Source organism: Marmota monax, unplaced genomic scaffold, assembly GCF_021218885.2.
Source record: "Marmota monax isolate L192 unplaced genomic scaffold, Marmota_monax_Labrador192_F-V1.1 WCK01_AAM20220418_F8-fsc00134, whole genome shotgun sequence".
Classification (NCBI taxonomy): domain Eukaryota; kingdom Metazoa; phylum Chordata; class Mammalia; order Rodentia; family Sciuridae; genus Marmota; species Marmota monax.
Window position 1 is genome coordinate 2,676,798 of NW_026692281.1, and position 15,895 is coordinate 2,692,692.

A 15,895-nucleotide genomic window follows, 5' to 3' on the forward strand; every position below is an offset into this window, starting at 1 on the left:
TAAAATACACAATAGAGCTGGGGATGTGGCTCAGTGGTAAACTGCCTCTGAGTTCAATCCTTGGTACCAAAAAAAAAAAAAAAAGAATACAAGTAACAATAAATGTTGGCAAGGATGTGGGGAAAAGGATACACTCATACATAGCTAGTGGGACTGCAAATTAGTATGACCACTCTTTCACCCAGTTATCCCACTCCTCAGTATATATTCAAAGAATTTAAAATCAGCATATTACAGTGACAAAGTCACATCAATGTTTCAATTTTTTGATTTATGTCCTTTGTACCAGGGATTGAACCCATGGGTGCTTAACCAGTGAGGCACATACTTATCTATATTTTATTTAGAGACACAGTCTCACTGAGTTTCTTAGGACCTCACTAAGTTGCTGAGGCTGGCTTTGAACTTACAATCCTCCTGCCTCAGCCTCCCAAGCCTCTGTAATTATACATGTGCATCACAACACACAGCCATATCAATGTTTATAGCAGCACAATTCACAATAGCTAACCTATGGAACCAACATAGGTGCACATTAACAGATGAATAAAGAACATACTATTTGCATACACAATAGAATATTATGCAGCCATAAAGAAGAATGACTTTATGACATTTGCCAGTAAATGGCTGGAACTAAAGACTATTATACTAAATGAAATAAGCCAATCCCCCCCCCCAAAAAAAAAAACCAAAGGTCGAATGTTCTCTCTGATATGTGAGTGCTAGCACACAACAAAGGAGTGAAGGGGAAGTTCAGTGGATTAGACAAAGGTGAATAAATGGAAAGGAGGAAGATAGGAATAGGAAAGACAATGAAATGAATCTGACAAAATTTCCTATGTACATATGTAAATACACCACAGTGAATCTCAATATTTTATTGAGACTCTATGATAAAAATCCCAATTCTAATTAACATTCTACAAGACTGGGATCCTAAGATATACCATGTTTATTTAAATATGCCAAAATAGACTCCACTGTCATGTATAACTAAAAAGAACAAATAAAAATTTAAAAAATAGAGATCCCCCAAAATGCAAGTTGACTTCTCATGGTACCTTATCCACAAAGGCCCTGCCCACCTCTCCTTGCCTAGTGTCCAAGTTGGAGTCTGGTTTCAGTCTTGAATCTACCACTAACATTTAAAGTTTTTAATTGGCCTTTTAAATATTGTCATCAACGGGATTTTTCCATTTCTAGAATGTTGCCCAACATTCTGACTTGAGGCTTCTTCTGGAGCAGCTTCCAAAATACAAACTTATAGGATCCACATAAGATGGACAGACCCATTCTATACCTCCCCAGTTGCCTCCCAGAATCCACAGGGAACATCAAAACAATCAAATTCAATCTGTTAGTGTTCTAACAAGTACTTTAATGGACATAATGTGTGGCCTAAAACACAAAGAAGCCCCTGAATATTCCTTTCAGTTCCACTGTGTAGAAACTTGAAGGACTGGCTTTCTAAGGTGCGTCTGACTCCAGCAGTTCTTGGTAATCATGGCAATAACCAACCATCCACTCATTTCTCCAAAATAGTCCACTGCCAAGGAGAATAAAAATATAATTTGGATCCCCAATCCCTACCACCCTACCTCCAATTCCCCATCATGCCTATGTTTCTTAGTTCTTAGTTTAATTGTGGGTTTTCTTCATAGCTCACTTAGCTCAGTTCAAAGTGAACTTGCCTGCATCGTAGAAAGCAACAGAAACCCAATTGATGAGTTTTTCTTTTGATATCTACTTTCTGAAGAGGATTACTTTTTAGGAATTTCCAGGCCTTCCAAAGGTTGGAGGTTGATTAGTTGTTGCAATTTATGCTGTAAGATTCGAGGGGACTTACCTAGTCCTGGGTGCCAAAGTATAGAAAAGAAACTCAAAAAAGTTGAGTGCATATCATTTCCATGTGAATAAATAAATGAAGAAATATGCAGGTAATTTTGATCTCCTCCTCTCCTCCTTCACCACCCATGCCCATTTGACAGTACAGTTAGCTGTTAGTCCATGGCCTCCTGAGGTTCTGGGAGTACAAACCAGATGTTCTTCCTGAGGATATCCCCAGGCTCCAATTATTACTGTTTGAGAGACAGAAGCTTGAAGCTATCATCCAGGATGGACCTCCTGTTGCGGCGTAGCTTTCTTTGTCGATGCTGGTACCAGACCACACCACCAAGAGCCAGAGTAGCAAGCAGGAGGATGATGCCCATGATAATCGAAACAGAAGCCAGTATCTCGACATCCTTTATGGGTATCTGCATGCCCAGCATCCTCACATTGCCTTCTCCAATATCTTTTAGGCTCACTGCTGAAATGGAGGAAGAGAAAATGGGTACCCAAGGATGGGGAGTACTCTAAAGGGTCACCTTTGGTTGTCATCTCTTGGAGAAACAAGTCCAAATAGGTCAGCACACCTGTCCCTATCCTTCGGAATACTAGCTGATAAAGACAGATTCGAAGGTTACAAAGAATCACAGATACAAGATGTCACAGCTGGAAGGGTCCTTTAGAATCACTGAGACCATAGTCCATTCAGGCAAAGAGGTAAGACTGAGATTGGGAAGTCCTTAATACATTTCCTTTTAGATAAAAAAAAGATTAGACTTGATCTGCATGGTTCCTGAGTGTAAAATTAGGGGCAATAGAGGAAACTCCAGAAAGAAGACCAACTCAATAATCTAGTTTATCAATGTTCATTTTGACCATTAGAATATGACAACAGAATGCCACTATGCTATCCAATCTTTCACCTATGTGGGTAGTACTAAGAGTAATGTCACTTAGGTCTTTAAAAGCAAAATACTTGATTGTATTAGTTCCTAACAAACAAACTTGTGATGCTCCTCAATTGACCAACAAAGTAAAGCTCAAAATCTTAAGCCAGACATTCTTACCCTCACAATCAGGCTCTCACCTACTTTTCTATTCTTGCATGCTTCTATCAGCCACAGCAACTCAATATTCATTCCCAATAACAAGTGATCTTTCTTGCTCATGACACTCCCTTTACCTGAACACCCTTTCCTCTTTCCTTTCATTCTTCTAGACTTAGCATCAATGTTACATGTCTCTGAAAGTTTTAAATTCAGCTAAATAAGTAACAATTTCCAGTGCTATATTCTCATAGTACCTGTAGTCTATACTACCACAATATACTTACTGTGCGACCCTGGGAAAAGAAACCTAATCCCCCCTTCCCATAAGGATCTCAGTTTCCTCTTTTATAAAATGGGGATAATGGCCACATCTAACAGAGATTGTTCTTAGGTTTAACTGAGTTAATACTTAAAACATATTTAGCTTGGCACCTTGGAGATAGCAAGTGTACAATAAATGTTAGGTGTTATTTTCACTTGCCCTTTTTGTGCTTAGCATCCAGCATTGCAATTATTGTTTCTATGTTTCATTCCATTTTTAGACACTGGAAAGTAGCAACTATGTGTTATTTATTTTAGTATCCCTGATACTTGACACCTGTTTGATGAATGTATAATTAGATGAATGAATGTTCTAACAGAACGGAAAGAAGATGAAATGTAAATAAAGAGTTCAAACAGATGCTGAAGAACATCCTGGTTCTGAGTTAACATTCTACCATTTCTCTCTCTCTCTCTCTCTCTCTCTCTCTCTCTCTCTCTCCCTCTCCCTCTCCCTCTCCCTCTCCCTCTCCCTCTCCCTCTCCCTCTCCCTCTCCCTCTCCCTCTCCCTCTCTCTCTGGAGGATTGCATATGAGGCAAGCACTCTACCAACTGAGCTGTATCCCCAGTCCTCTACCACTTATTTTGTAACCTTGGATAAATCACTTTCCATTTCTCAGCTTCTCATGTAGAAAATTATTGAGTTTTATTAGACCAACATTTTTGAGGATTTTCCCCCATTGTAGAATATTTTTAACAAGTGAGACCTTACGAGGAATATGTGTATACGTATAAAATATGTATGTATGTATATACAAATATAAACTTCAAATATCTATGTAGTTGGCTGTGGTGGGGCACACTTATAATCCTCATGACTTTGGGAAGCTGAGGCAGGAAGATTGCAAATTCAAAGCCAGACTGTGCATGGTGCACACCTGTACTCCCATTGATTCAGGAGGCTGAGGCAGGAGTATCACAAGTTAGAGGGCAGTTTTGGAACTTAGGGAGAAGTTATCTCAAAAAAAAAGAAAGAAAGAAAAAAGTCTGGGTATGTGGCTTAGTGGTAGAATATCCCTGGGTTCAATCCCTAATACTGTAAAAAGTCATTCTAGACAACTTATTGAGATTCTAATATATATATATATATATATATATATATATATATATATATTTATGAAAAAGGGCTAGGGATATAGCTCAGTGGTTGAGTGTCCCTGGGTTCAATTCTGAGTATCACAAATAAATAAATAAATAAAAACAAATATGCATGTACACAAGCATGTTTATATATAGATATAAATGTAGGTATATAAAATATATGAGTGCTCAGTTGGAAGATGTGGTCTCTAAGCCCCCTCCACTCAACCTTACCTTACCTCTCTCCAACCCCTCCAGGACATACCCTAGTTCCTTGGTTAATAGTTCATGAGATATTTAGTCAGATCATTAGGAATTCTCCAAGCACAGCTAAAAACCTCCTGAGTAAACTGATGTTCTACAATGTCCCTTTTAACTCACATAACTCCTCTGAATATTTCCTAGCCCAGCGACCAATGGGATAGAGAATGAGAGCAATATTTGGATATACACTGTACAGTCAACAATCTCTACTTTCTCAAAGAACAGAAATGACTGGTTCCAAAAGTTCAACTGCTTGGTATTTCACAGATGAAGGTTAAAGAGGCAAGAATTAAAATAGTTATTGAAGACCGTCTGGTGTTTGTTCTAGTCTTACATTGTCACTGTGGGAATCCATGTCTGTGCTACAACTCTTTCATGCCTAACCCAGCAGGACTTACAATTTTCTTCTCCTTCACACATTAAGTAGGAAGCTAAGACAGCAGCCTCCAACTGGGAATGAGGTTATTTTCCCTGACTCCATAAGTTGGGGATGGGAGCCAGAGAAAATCAACATGTTGAGGGAAGACAAACCTTGGTTCCCTGGCTTCTGAAATCTTAGGAAGATCTCAGGACACTCGTTGGTACCCAACTTTCTGTCATGTAATTCCCAGTGTCAGAGGTACCCCTCCACACACACCCTCTTTCCCTCTCCCCACTTCCCACATGTATCTACCCAGTCTATGAACTCTTCTACGTACCTTTTCCAATCTCTCTGGTGATAGCAGTGATAGTGCTTAAATGATCTAAAGGAAAAAAGACAAAAGGTTAGTCCTGTTATTCTTTCTATCAATGTATAGGTTTCCTGTGGGAGTCTGGCATTGGTTGAGGGAATTTCTATGTGATATATACTAAGTAAGAGAAAGGTAAAATCAACTACTTCATAGTCAAAACTCAATATTGGTATGCCAATTTGATTATGAGTGGTGAAAAATATGGGTGAGTACACAGACTTAGGAGACTAAGTCTAAAATCTAAATTCTAAAATCTAAAGTCTAAAATCTAAGTGACTCCTCTGGCATTATTCACATTTCTTGGTAACTCCTCTGTTCCCATTATTTCTTTCTTTTCCACAATTTCCCACCCTCCCTTTAGGAAGCTTCTGCCCCTTGCCAAATGTACTTCCCTACACATTCAATCTTTTCTCAGAAAACTTGTTTTTCCTTTTGATCTTGTGAAGCTGAGCTCTTCTCTAAGGTTTGTGCTTCATTTACATTCTCACAATACTGCTTGGCAACCATTATTCCTCTTCTTTTAGTAAAGATTTATCTTTTCTGAGGCTCATATTATTTGACTAGAAAAAAAAAAAAAAAAACACAAGCACTTCTTGTTACTATTACCCAGAAGTTCTCTTCATTCATGGAAGTCTTTAGGAACTTGTCGGTCTTCCTCAGTTTCCATCCAACACTGAACCCTCATAGTTTCTGGACCTTTTTGTTTTTTGTTTTTTGGTTTTTTTTTTATTTTTTTGGAGTGGGGGGTACCAGGGATTGAACTCAGGGGCACTCCACCACTGATCCACATCCCCAGCCCTATTTTGTATTTTACTTAGAGACAGGGTCTCACTAAATTGCTTGGCACCTCACTATTGCTGGCACTGGTTTTGAATTCACGATCCTCCTGCCTCAGCCTGCTGGGCCGATCACAGGCATGTGCCACTGCACCTGGCTGGACCTTTGAACTCTAATGACTTTCATTTCCATTCCAATTTTACCAACCACTCACATGGTCACCTGATCTTGTTATCCAGACTTGTTCCACCTCAGAAATTCAAAATCTAACAATAATTTGCTATTTTTCAGTGCTCTATTACCTTTTATTTAAAAACTCTGTTATTCTCCTCTCATTAGACCTCTACTTCCTGAATCCTTCCATTTCTTCCCAACCTACCAGCTTCATCCTCTCTTCTTGTCCATTCCTGGTCAGTTTAGACTCCATAGTCTATCATTCCAAATGCTAACTTTAAAAAAGAGTGTTATAATAATTGAGTGAAACCACAATAACTACACCCTCCTTGTATTTTGTCTGATATGCTGAATGCTGCCAGAAAAAAGTTACACAATTATAAAGAGTAGTATTATTTATATCCAACTGCCTCCAAAGCTGCCTGGCAATAATTATTTTATTTCCAATCCCCCAGAGTGGCTATTCCAAACCTTTGCCCACTTCTGTCATGTCCTTTATTTGGACATCTTCCCTTCACTCTCAGAAGATGATTCTATGTACTCCATTACAGTGGAAACAAAGATCTTACAGTAAAAATCCTCTACATGTCTGTCAAGACCCTCCTCCCAACCTATTCATTGATCCTTAATTTAAAGCCTTCTGACTTTTTACAGTACAAAAATGATTATCCTCCAGCCTTGCACTAATCTTTCATTTTATCTCTGGCTCTCATCCCCTGCTGCCTCATCAGGAACTTTATTTCAACAATTATTCCTTTCCTCCCTATCTAACTTCAACTCTTCCTTCTGATTGTCCTGTTAGCATATATGAGATTAGAGCAATATTGAATTAGACCATAATGAGGCTGGCTGATTGTCATAGGGAGATATGAACTATCTTCCTAAAAGTACCCCAGTGAGGGGGCTGGAGTTGTGGCTCAGTGGTAGATTGCTTGCCTAGCATGCATAAGGCACTGGGTTTAATCCTCAGCACCATAAAAAATAGATAAATAAATAAATATATTGTTTTATATCCACATTAATTTTTTTAAAAAAATAAAAGCACCCCAATTACAATATATTAAGATGCTCTCTTACATTTAGAATTGGTCCCAATTGGGATGACATATTATAATATATGAAGACTTCAGACATCACTCTTTATAATTCCAGCATCTCAGGAGCCTGAGATAGGAGGATCACAAGTTTGAGGCCAGCCTCAACAAGTTAGCAAGGCCCTTATCAACTTATCAAGACACTGTCTCAAAATAAAAATTAAAAAGGACTGGGGATGTTGCTCAGTGATAATGTGCCTGTGGGGGTTACATCCTAATATATATTTATATGTTAATATTTATGTATAACAAATATATTTTACATAAACACACACACACACCCTGTTGTCCTCAAACCATAGCACCTTGATGACAAATCAACTGACCACTGTACTATTATTGTTCTAGGAACTAAAAGAACACAACAACAACATCTGGGTCCTAGGGAATAGTATTAGAGTTAATAATTGGAAGTCACATTCCAGCATTATGGCTTGCAGAAAACAAAGTATTTTAATGATTCCAGAAATCACAATGTACTGTAATTTGTCTCTCTCCCTGGGGTAAAGAGCAGAGTTAAATTCTCTACTCTGGTTTGCTAAGTCTGTTTGAATTTCCAAAGGCATTTTCCCACTCTCTAATCCTTCTGATAAAGTGTCAGTGGCTGACAACCTTAGAATATTCACTTCGATATCATCATTTTTCAAAGCAGTATGACATTGTTTTTAAAACAACTTTGTTGTCTTATCCCCAGAAGGCTCTATATGACTTCTTGCAAGAATGCTGGTGGTTGGACTCAAGTCAAATAGTCAGGAAGTGAGACATTACCAAGTACAGTAACACACACCTATAATCCCAGCGCTTCTGGAAGCTGAGGGAGGAGTATCACAAGTTCAAGCCCAGCCTCAGCAACTTAGCAAGACCCTGTCTCAATATAAAAGATAAAAGGAGTAGAGATGTGGCTCAATGGTAAGGCGCCGATAGAAGAGGGGTCCAAAGATGGCGGCGAGGGGAGTGCATTGCCCCCGTGTGCTGCTTCACTGTGTGGGAGTATGACAAGTCAGGACGGCTAAAGGCTATCTTGTTAGGAATTTCCAGCAATAGTGGGGTGCTCCGGAACCTGGAGGAAGGATTTCCATCGCACGAGGATCCGCTACGGGGACTCAAACGCGAGAGGTTTGTCGCACGGAGGGTAACACTGCTTATTCAGCAAATCGCCCCGCGGCTAGAGTCTGCAGCGCGCCCTGGGAAACGAGGAGATAGCGACGCAGGAATACAGCGCTGCAGTTTCTGCCAGCCGTGCAAGCACCGTACTCAGGGCTGAATTCTGGGTTCGAGACGGGGGAAGGAAGCGGTCCATCTCGGTTCTCCACACTGGTCAGACCACAGAGGAGGCCAGCGGCCACCATGTTGGAAAGCTGACGTCACCATCCCTGTTTTCGACTGACCGCAGCTCATTCAGCCATAGAACAGGTAATATCAGGCTGCAATTCGCCTGCGGCTTGCAGACAGATTGCTCGGGCTCAGTGCCTGGGTGCTTCTTAGAACCTGCTCTTATTGGAGCGAGCACCGAGCGCGGGGCGGCTGAGTTCCGGCTCCCAGAACCACCCTGGCCCAGGGCTGCGGAGCCTGCGGAGGCTGCTTCTTGGAGCCTGCTCTTATCAGAGCATACACGGAGCACGGAGCAGCCGAGTTCCGGCTCCCGGAACTGCCCTGGCCCAGGGCTAGGAGCCCGCAGAAACTGCTTCACGGTCCGGGTCCTGCTGAGGGCCGGTCAGGACTCACCCGTTGCATTGGTTGCCCGGCAAGGGGAACGAAATGCTGCCATTCGCATAGGATACCAACATGGCAGAGATCTGATGTCATCAGAAAGCGGCGGAGGAGATAACTTCATCAATACCAGCGGCGACAGAAACAGTTGGTCTCCTGGTAGGGAGGGTGAGGCACAGACACCGGAGTCTCTCTCGATTTGTCGACGAGCCAGAGGGGAGGAGCCGGGCCACCACCAGCGCCCGGAGCAGGCCCAGCGGCTAGCCAACGTGGTGACCGCGTGACCCCAATTGGAGAGGGGGCGGAGCGGAGCCGCCACCCGCGCCCGCAAGGTGAGCAGACCTGTGACCCAGTGGTACACGGGCTTGGTAGGAGGGGCAGGGCAGAGCTGCCGCCCGCGCTTGCAAGGTAAGCAGACCTGTGACAGACTGGCGGGTCAGGCCCAGTGGCCTGCCAGCGTGGTACACACGTCACCCCAACTGGAGTAGGGGCAGAGCAGATCCTTCGCCCACGCCCAGATCAGGCCCTGCCGGTGGGTGGTCACGTGACCCCAATTGGAGTGGGGGCGGAGCGGAACCGCCACCCGTGCCTGCAGGGTGAGCAGATCTGTGACCAACCTGCAGATCAAGCCCAGCGGTCCGCAGGCGTGGTAGGAGAATCAGGGCAGATCTGCCGCCCGCGCCTGCAAGGTAGGCAGACCTGCGACAGACCGGCGGATCAGGCCCAGGAGCCTGCCGGCATGTACACACACCACCCTAATTGGAGTAGGGGCAGAGCAGAGTCGCTGCCCGTGCCAGGAACAGGCCCAGCGACCTGCAGGCGGGGTAGTCACGACACCCCAATTGGAGTTGGGGCAGAGCAGAGCCTCCACCCGTGCGCGAAAGGTGGGCAGATCTGCGACCGACCAGCGGGACAGGCCCAGTGGCCTGCCGGTACGACAGACATGTCACCCCATTTGGAGTAGGGGCAGAGTAGAGCCGCCGCCCACGCCTGCAGGGTAGGCAAACCGGCAACCGACCGGCGGATCAGGCCTGGTGGCCTGCCAGCGTGGTACACTCGTCACCCCAATTGGAGTAGGGGCAGAACAGAGCCACCGCCAGCACCCAGAACAGGCCCAGTGACCTGCCAGCGTGGTAGTCACGACACCCCAATTGGAATAAGGAGAGAGCAGAGCTGCCGCCCGCATCTGCAGGAAAGATACGCAAGCAGTATGAAAAGACAAGGAAAGAAAGGACACAAGCAATGCAGGTCAACGCAACTTTAGAAGAGGTAACAGCTGCAGCAGATGGAATGTCAGATAAAGAATTCAGGATATACATGCTTCAGATGATCTGGAGTATCAAGGAAGACATTAAACAGCAAAATCAGACAATGAAAGATCACTTCGACAACGAATTACGCAAACAAATCCAGGAAGCAAAGGATCAACTATACAGGGAGATAGAGGTTATAAAAAATAAGCAATCAGAAATCCTAGAAATGCAGGAAGCAATAAACCAACTTAAAAACTCAATGGAGAATACTACCAGCAGAGTAGAACACTTAGAAGATAGAACATCAGACAATGAAGACAAAGTATTTCAACTGGAAAAGAACATAGACAGCTCAGCAAGACTGTTAAGAAACCATGAGCAGAACATCCAAGAAATATGGGATAACATTAAGAGACCAAACTTAAGAGTCATTGGGATACAGGAAGGTACAGAACTCCAATCCAAAGGAATGAGCAATCTATTCAATGAAATAATACGAGAAAACTTCCCAGACTTGAAGAATGAGACAGAATCCCAAATCCTAGAAGCCTACAGGACGCCAAATGTGCAAAATCATAAGAGATCCACACCTAGACACATTATAATGAAGATGCCCAACATACAGAATAAGGAGAGAATTTTAAAAGCTACAAGAGAAAGGAAGCAGATCACATTTAGGGGTAAGCCAATCAGGATAACAGCTGATCTTTCAACACAGACTCTGAAAGCTAGAAGATCCTGGAATAACATATTTCAAACACTGAAAGAAAATGGGTTCCAACCAAGAATTGTGTATCCAGTGAAATTAAGCTTCAGGATGGAAGATGAAATTAAAACCTTCCACGATAAACAAAAGTTTAAAGAATTCCCAGCTGGAAAACCATCAAAACATCCTTGGCAAAACATTACAGGAAGAGGAAATGGAAAATAACAATGAAAACCAACAGTGGGAGGTAGGACACTAAAGGGGGGAAAATAATCAAAGAGGAAAACAAACCATGTTTAGTAACATAAATAAACAAATATGGCTGGAAGAACAACCCATATCTCAATAATAACCCTAAATGTTAATGGCTTAAACTCACCAATTAAGAGACACAGGCTAGTAGAATGGATCACAAAACAAGACCCAACAATATGCTGCCTACAGGAGACACATTTGATAGGAAAAGACATACATAGGCTGAAGGTGAAAGGTTGGGAAAAATCATATCACTCATATGGACTTCGGAAACAAGCAGGAGTGTCCATACTCATATCAAATAAAATAGATTTCAAGCCCAAGTTAATCAAAAGGGATAAAGAGGGACACTACATACTGCTTAAGGGAACCATACACCAACAAGACATAACAATCATAAATATTTATGCCCCAAACAATGGTGCAGCTATGTTCGTCAAACAAACTCTTCTCAAGTTCAAGAGTCTAATAGACCACCATACAATAATTATGGGAGACTTCAACACACCTCTCTCGCCACTGGACAGATCTTCCAAACAAAAGTTGAAAAAGGAAACTATAGAACTCAATAACACAATTAATAACCTAGACTTAATTGACATATATAGAATATACCACCCAACATCAAGCAGTTACACTTTTTTCTCAGCAGCACATGGATACTTCTCAAAAATAGATCATATATTATGTCACAGGGAAACTCTTAGACAATATAAAGGAGTAGAGATAATACCATGCATCTTATCTGATCATAATGGAATGAAACTGAAAATCAACGATAAAAGGAGGAAAGAAAAAGCATACATCACTTGGAGAATGAACAATAGGTTACTGAATGATCAATGGGTTATAGAAGACATCAAGGAGGAAATTAAAAAATTCTTAGAGATAAATGAAAACACAGACACAACATATCGGAATCTATGGGACACATTGAAAGCAGTTCTAAGAGGAAAATTCATTGCTTGGAGTTCATTCCTTAAAAAAAGAAAAAACCAACAAATAAATGATCTCATACATCATCTCAAAATCCTTGAAAAAGAAGAGCAAAACAACAGCAAAAGAAGTAGAAGGCAAGAAATAATTAAAATCAGAGCTGAAATTAATGAAATTGAAACAAAAGAAACAATTGAAAAAATTGACAAAACTAAAAGTTGGTTCTTTGAAAAAATAAATAAAATCGACAGACCCTTAGCCATGCTAGCGAAGAGAAGAAGAGAGAGAACTCAAATTACTAGCATACGGGATGAAAAAGGCAATATCACAACAGACACTTCAGAAATACAGAAGATAATCAAAAACTATTTTGAATCCTTATACTCCAATAAATTAGAAGATAGTGAAGGCATAGATAAATTTCTTAAGTCATATGATCTGCCCAGATTGAGTCAGGAGGATATAGACAACCTAAACAGACCAATATCAATTGAGGAAATAGAAGAAACCATCAAAAGACTACCAACTAAGAAAAGCCCAGGACCGGATGGTTATACAGCAGAATTTTACAAAACCTTTAAAGAGGAACTAATACCAATACTTTTTAAGCCACTTCAGGAAATAGAAAAAGAGGGAGAACTTCCAAATTCATTCTATGAGGCCAACATCACCCTGATACCTAAACCAGACAAAGACACTTCAAAGAAAGAAAACTACAGACCAATATCTCTAATGAACCTAGATGCAAAAATCCTCAATAAAATTCTGGCGAATCGGATACAAAAACATATCAAAAAAATTGTGCACCATGATCAAGTAGGATTCATCCCTGGGATGCAAGGCTGGTTCAATATACGGAAATCAATAAATGTTATTCACCACATCAATAGACTTAAAAATAAGAACTATATGATCATCTCGATAGATGCGGAAAAAGCATTCGACAAAGTACAGCATCCCTTTATGTTCAAAACTCTAGAAAAACTAGGGATAACAGGAACATACCTCAATATTGTAAAAGCAATCTATGCTAAGCCTCAGGCTAGCATCATTCTGAATGGAGAAAAACTGAAGGCATTCCCTCTAAAATCTGGAACAAGACAGGGATGCCCTCTCTCACCACTTCTCTTCAACATAGTTCTCGAAACACTGGCCAGAGCAATTGGACAGACGAAAGAAATTAAAGGCATCAAAATAGGAAAAGAAGAACTTAAATTATCACTATTTGCAGGTGACATGATTCTATACCTAGCAGACCCAAAAGGCTCTACAAAGAAACTATTAGAGCTAATAAATGAATTCAGCAAAGTGGCAGGATATAAAATCAACACGCATAAATCAAAGGCATTCCTGTATATCAGCGACAAATCCTCTGAAATGGAAATGAGGACAACCACTCCATTCACAATATCTTAAAAAAAAATAAAATACTTGGGAATCAACCTAACAAAAGAGGTGAAAGACTTATACAATGAAAACTACAGAACCCTAAAGAGAGAAATAGAAGAAGAACTTAGAAGATGGAAAAATATACCCTGTTCATGGATAGGCAGAACTAACATCATCAAAATGGCGATATTACCAAAAGTTCTCTATAGGTTTAATGCAATGCCAATCAAAATCCCAACAGCATTTCTTGTAGAAATAGAGAAAGCAATCATGAAATTCATATGGAAAAATAAAAGACCCAGAATAGCAAAAACAATGCTAAGCAGGAAGTGTGAATCAGGTGGTATAGCGATACCAGACTTCAAACTATACTACAGAGCAATAGTAACAAAAACAGCATGGTACTGGTACCAAAACAGGCGGGTGGACCAATGGTACAGAATAGAGGACCCAGAAACCAATCCACAAAACTACAACTATCTTATATTTGATAAAGGGGCTAAAAGCATGCAATGGAGGAAGGATAGCATCTTCAACAAATGGTGCTGGGAAAACTGGAAATCCATATGCAACAAAATGAAACTGAATCCCTTTCTCTCGCCATGCACAAAAGTGAATTCAAAATGGATCAAGGAGCTTGATATCAAATCAGAGACACACCGTCTGATAGAAGAAAAAGTTGGCTACGATCTACATTCAGTGGGGTCGGGCTCCAAATTCCTCAATAGGACACCCATAGCACAAGAGTTAATAACTAGAATCAACAAATGGGACTTACTCAAACTAAAAAGTTTTTTCTCAGCAAAAGAAACAATAAGAGAGGTAAATAGGGAGCCTATATCATGGGAACAAATCTTTACTCCTCACACTTCAGATAGAGCCCTAATATCCAGAGTATACAAAGAACTCAAAAAATTAGACAATAAGAGAACAAACAACCCAATCAACAAATGGGCCAAGGACCTGAACAGACACTTCTCAGAGGAGGACATACAGTCAATCAACAAGTACATGAAAAAATGCTCACCATCTCTAGCAGTCAGAGAAATGCAAATCAAAACCACCCTAAGATACCATCTCACTCCAGTAAGATTGGCAGCCATTATGAAGTCAAACAGAACAAGTGCTGGCGAGGATGTGGGGAAAAGGGTACCCTTGTACATTGCTGGTGGGACTGCAAATTGGTGCAGCCAATTTGGAAAGCAGTATGGAGGTTTCTTGGAAAGCTGGGAATGGAGCCACCATTTGACCCAGCTATTCTCCTTCTCGGTCTATTCCCTAAAGACCTAAAAAGAGCATGCTACAGGGACACTTCTACATCGATGTTCATAGCAGCACAATTCACAATAGCAAGACTGTGGAACCAACCTAGATGCCCTTCAATAGACGAATGGATAAAAAAAAATGTGGCATTTATACACAATGGAGTATTACTCTGCACTAAAAAATGACAAAATCATGGATTTTGCAGGGAAATGGATGGCATTAGAGCAGATTATGCTAAGTGAAGCTAGCCAATCCCTAAAAAACAAATGCCAAATGTCTTCTTTGATATAAGGAGAGTGACTAAGATCAGAGTAGGGACGAAGAGCATGAGAAGAAGATTAACATTAAACTGGGATGAGAGGTGGGAGGGAAAGGGAGAGAGAAGGGAAATTGCATGGAAATGGAAGGAGACCCTCAGGGTTATACAAAATTACATACAAGAGGAAGTGAGGGTAAAGGGAAAAATAATACAAGGGGGAGAAATGAAGGACAGTAGAGGGGGTAGAGAGAGAAGAGGGGAGGGGAGGGGAGGGGAGGGGGGATAGTAGAGGATAGGAAAGGCAGCAGAACACAACAGACACTAGTATGGCAATATGTAAATCAATGGATGTGTAACTGATGTGATTCTGCAATCTGTGTATGGGGTGAAGGTGGGAGTTCATAACCCACTTGAATCAAAGTGTGGAATATGATATGTCAAGAAATTTGTAATGTTTTGAACAACCAACAATAAAAAATTTTTAAAAAAAATGGTAAGGCGCCTAGAGTTCAATTTCCAGTAACCTCTCTCCTCAAAAACAGAAGTGAAATCCTGAACTTTCAAATGCTCTAACAACAAAAAAGCCAACAAAGCCTATCCTTCCTTCTATATCCTTAGTGAAGAACAAGAGTGATTGGAAAAGAAATTGCCATGCTAGTCCCTCTCAATATAACAAAAAAAAAAAAAAAAAAGAGAGAGAGAGAGAGAGAGAGAGAAATGTGCTTCAGGGGCTGGAGCTGTAGTTCAGTGGCAGAGCACTTGCCTAACATGTGTGAGGCCCTGGGTTTGATCCTTAACACC

The 15,895-nt window shown here is 41.1% G+C and overlaps 1 protein-coding gene across 5 annotated transcripts in view; it reads right to left on the bottom strand.

Moving 5' to 3' along the window:
• Positions 1-1,360: 1,360 nt before the first annotated feature.
• Positions 1,361-15,895, bottom strand: part of Heph (hephaestin) — a 92,581-nt gene continuing 78,046 nt past the window's right edge. For 4 of the 5 annotated variants that reach the window (XM_058578113.1, XM_058578124.1, XM_046440354.2 and 1 more), the window contains exons 22-23: positions 5,243-5,287; positions 1,361-2,311 (exon numbers count right to left, since the gene is read on the bottom strand). In XM_058578113.1, coding sequence (XP_058434096.1) covers positions 2,079-2,311; positions 5,243-5,287 — 278 coding nt within the window. In that variant the 3' untranslated portion in view covers positions 1,361-2,078. The remainder of the gene's footprint in view (positions 2,312-5,242; positions 5,288-15,895) is intronic. The other variant, XM_058578119.1, reaches the window with a different exon arrangement.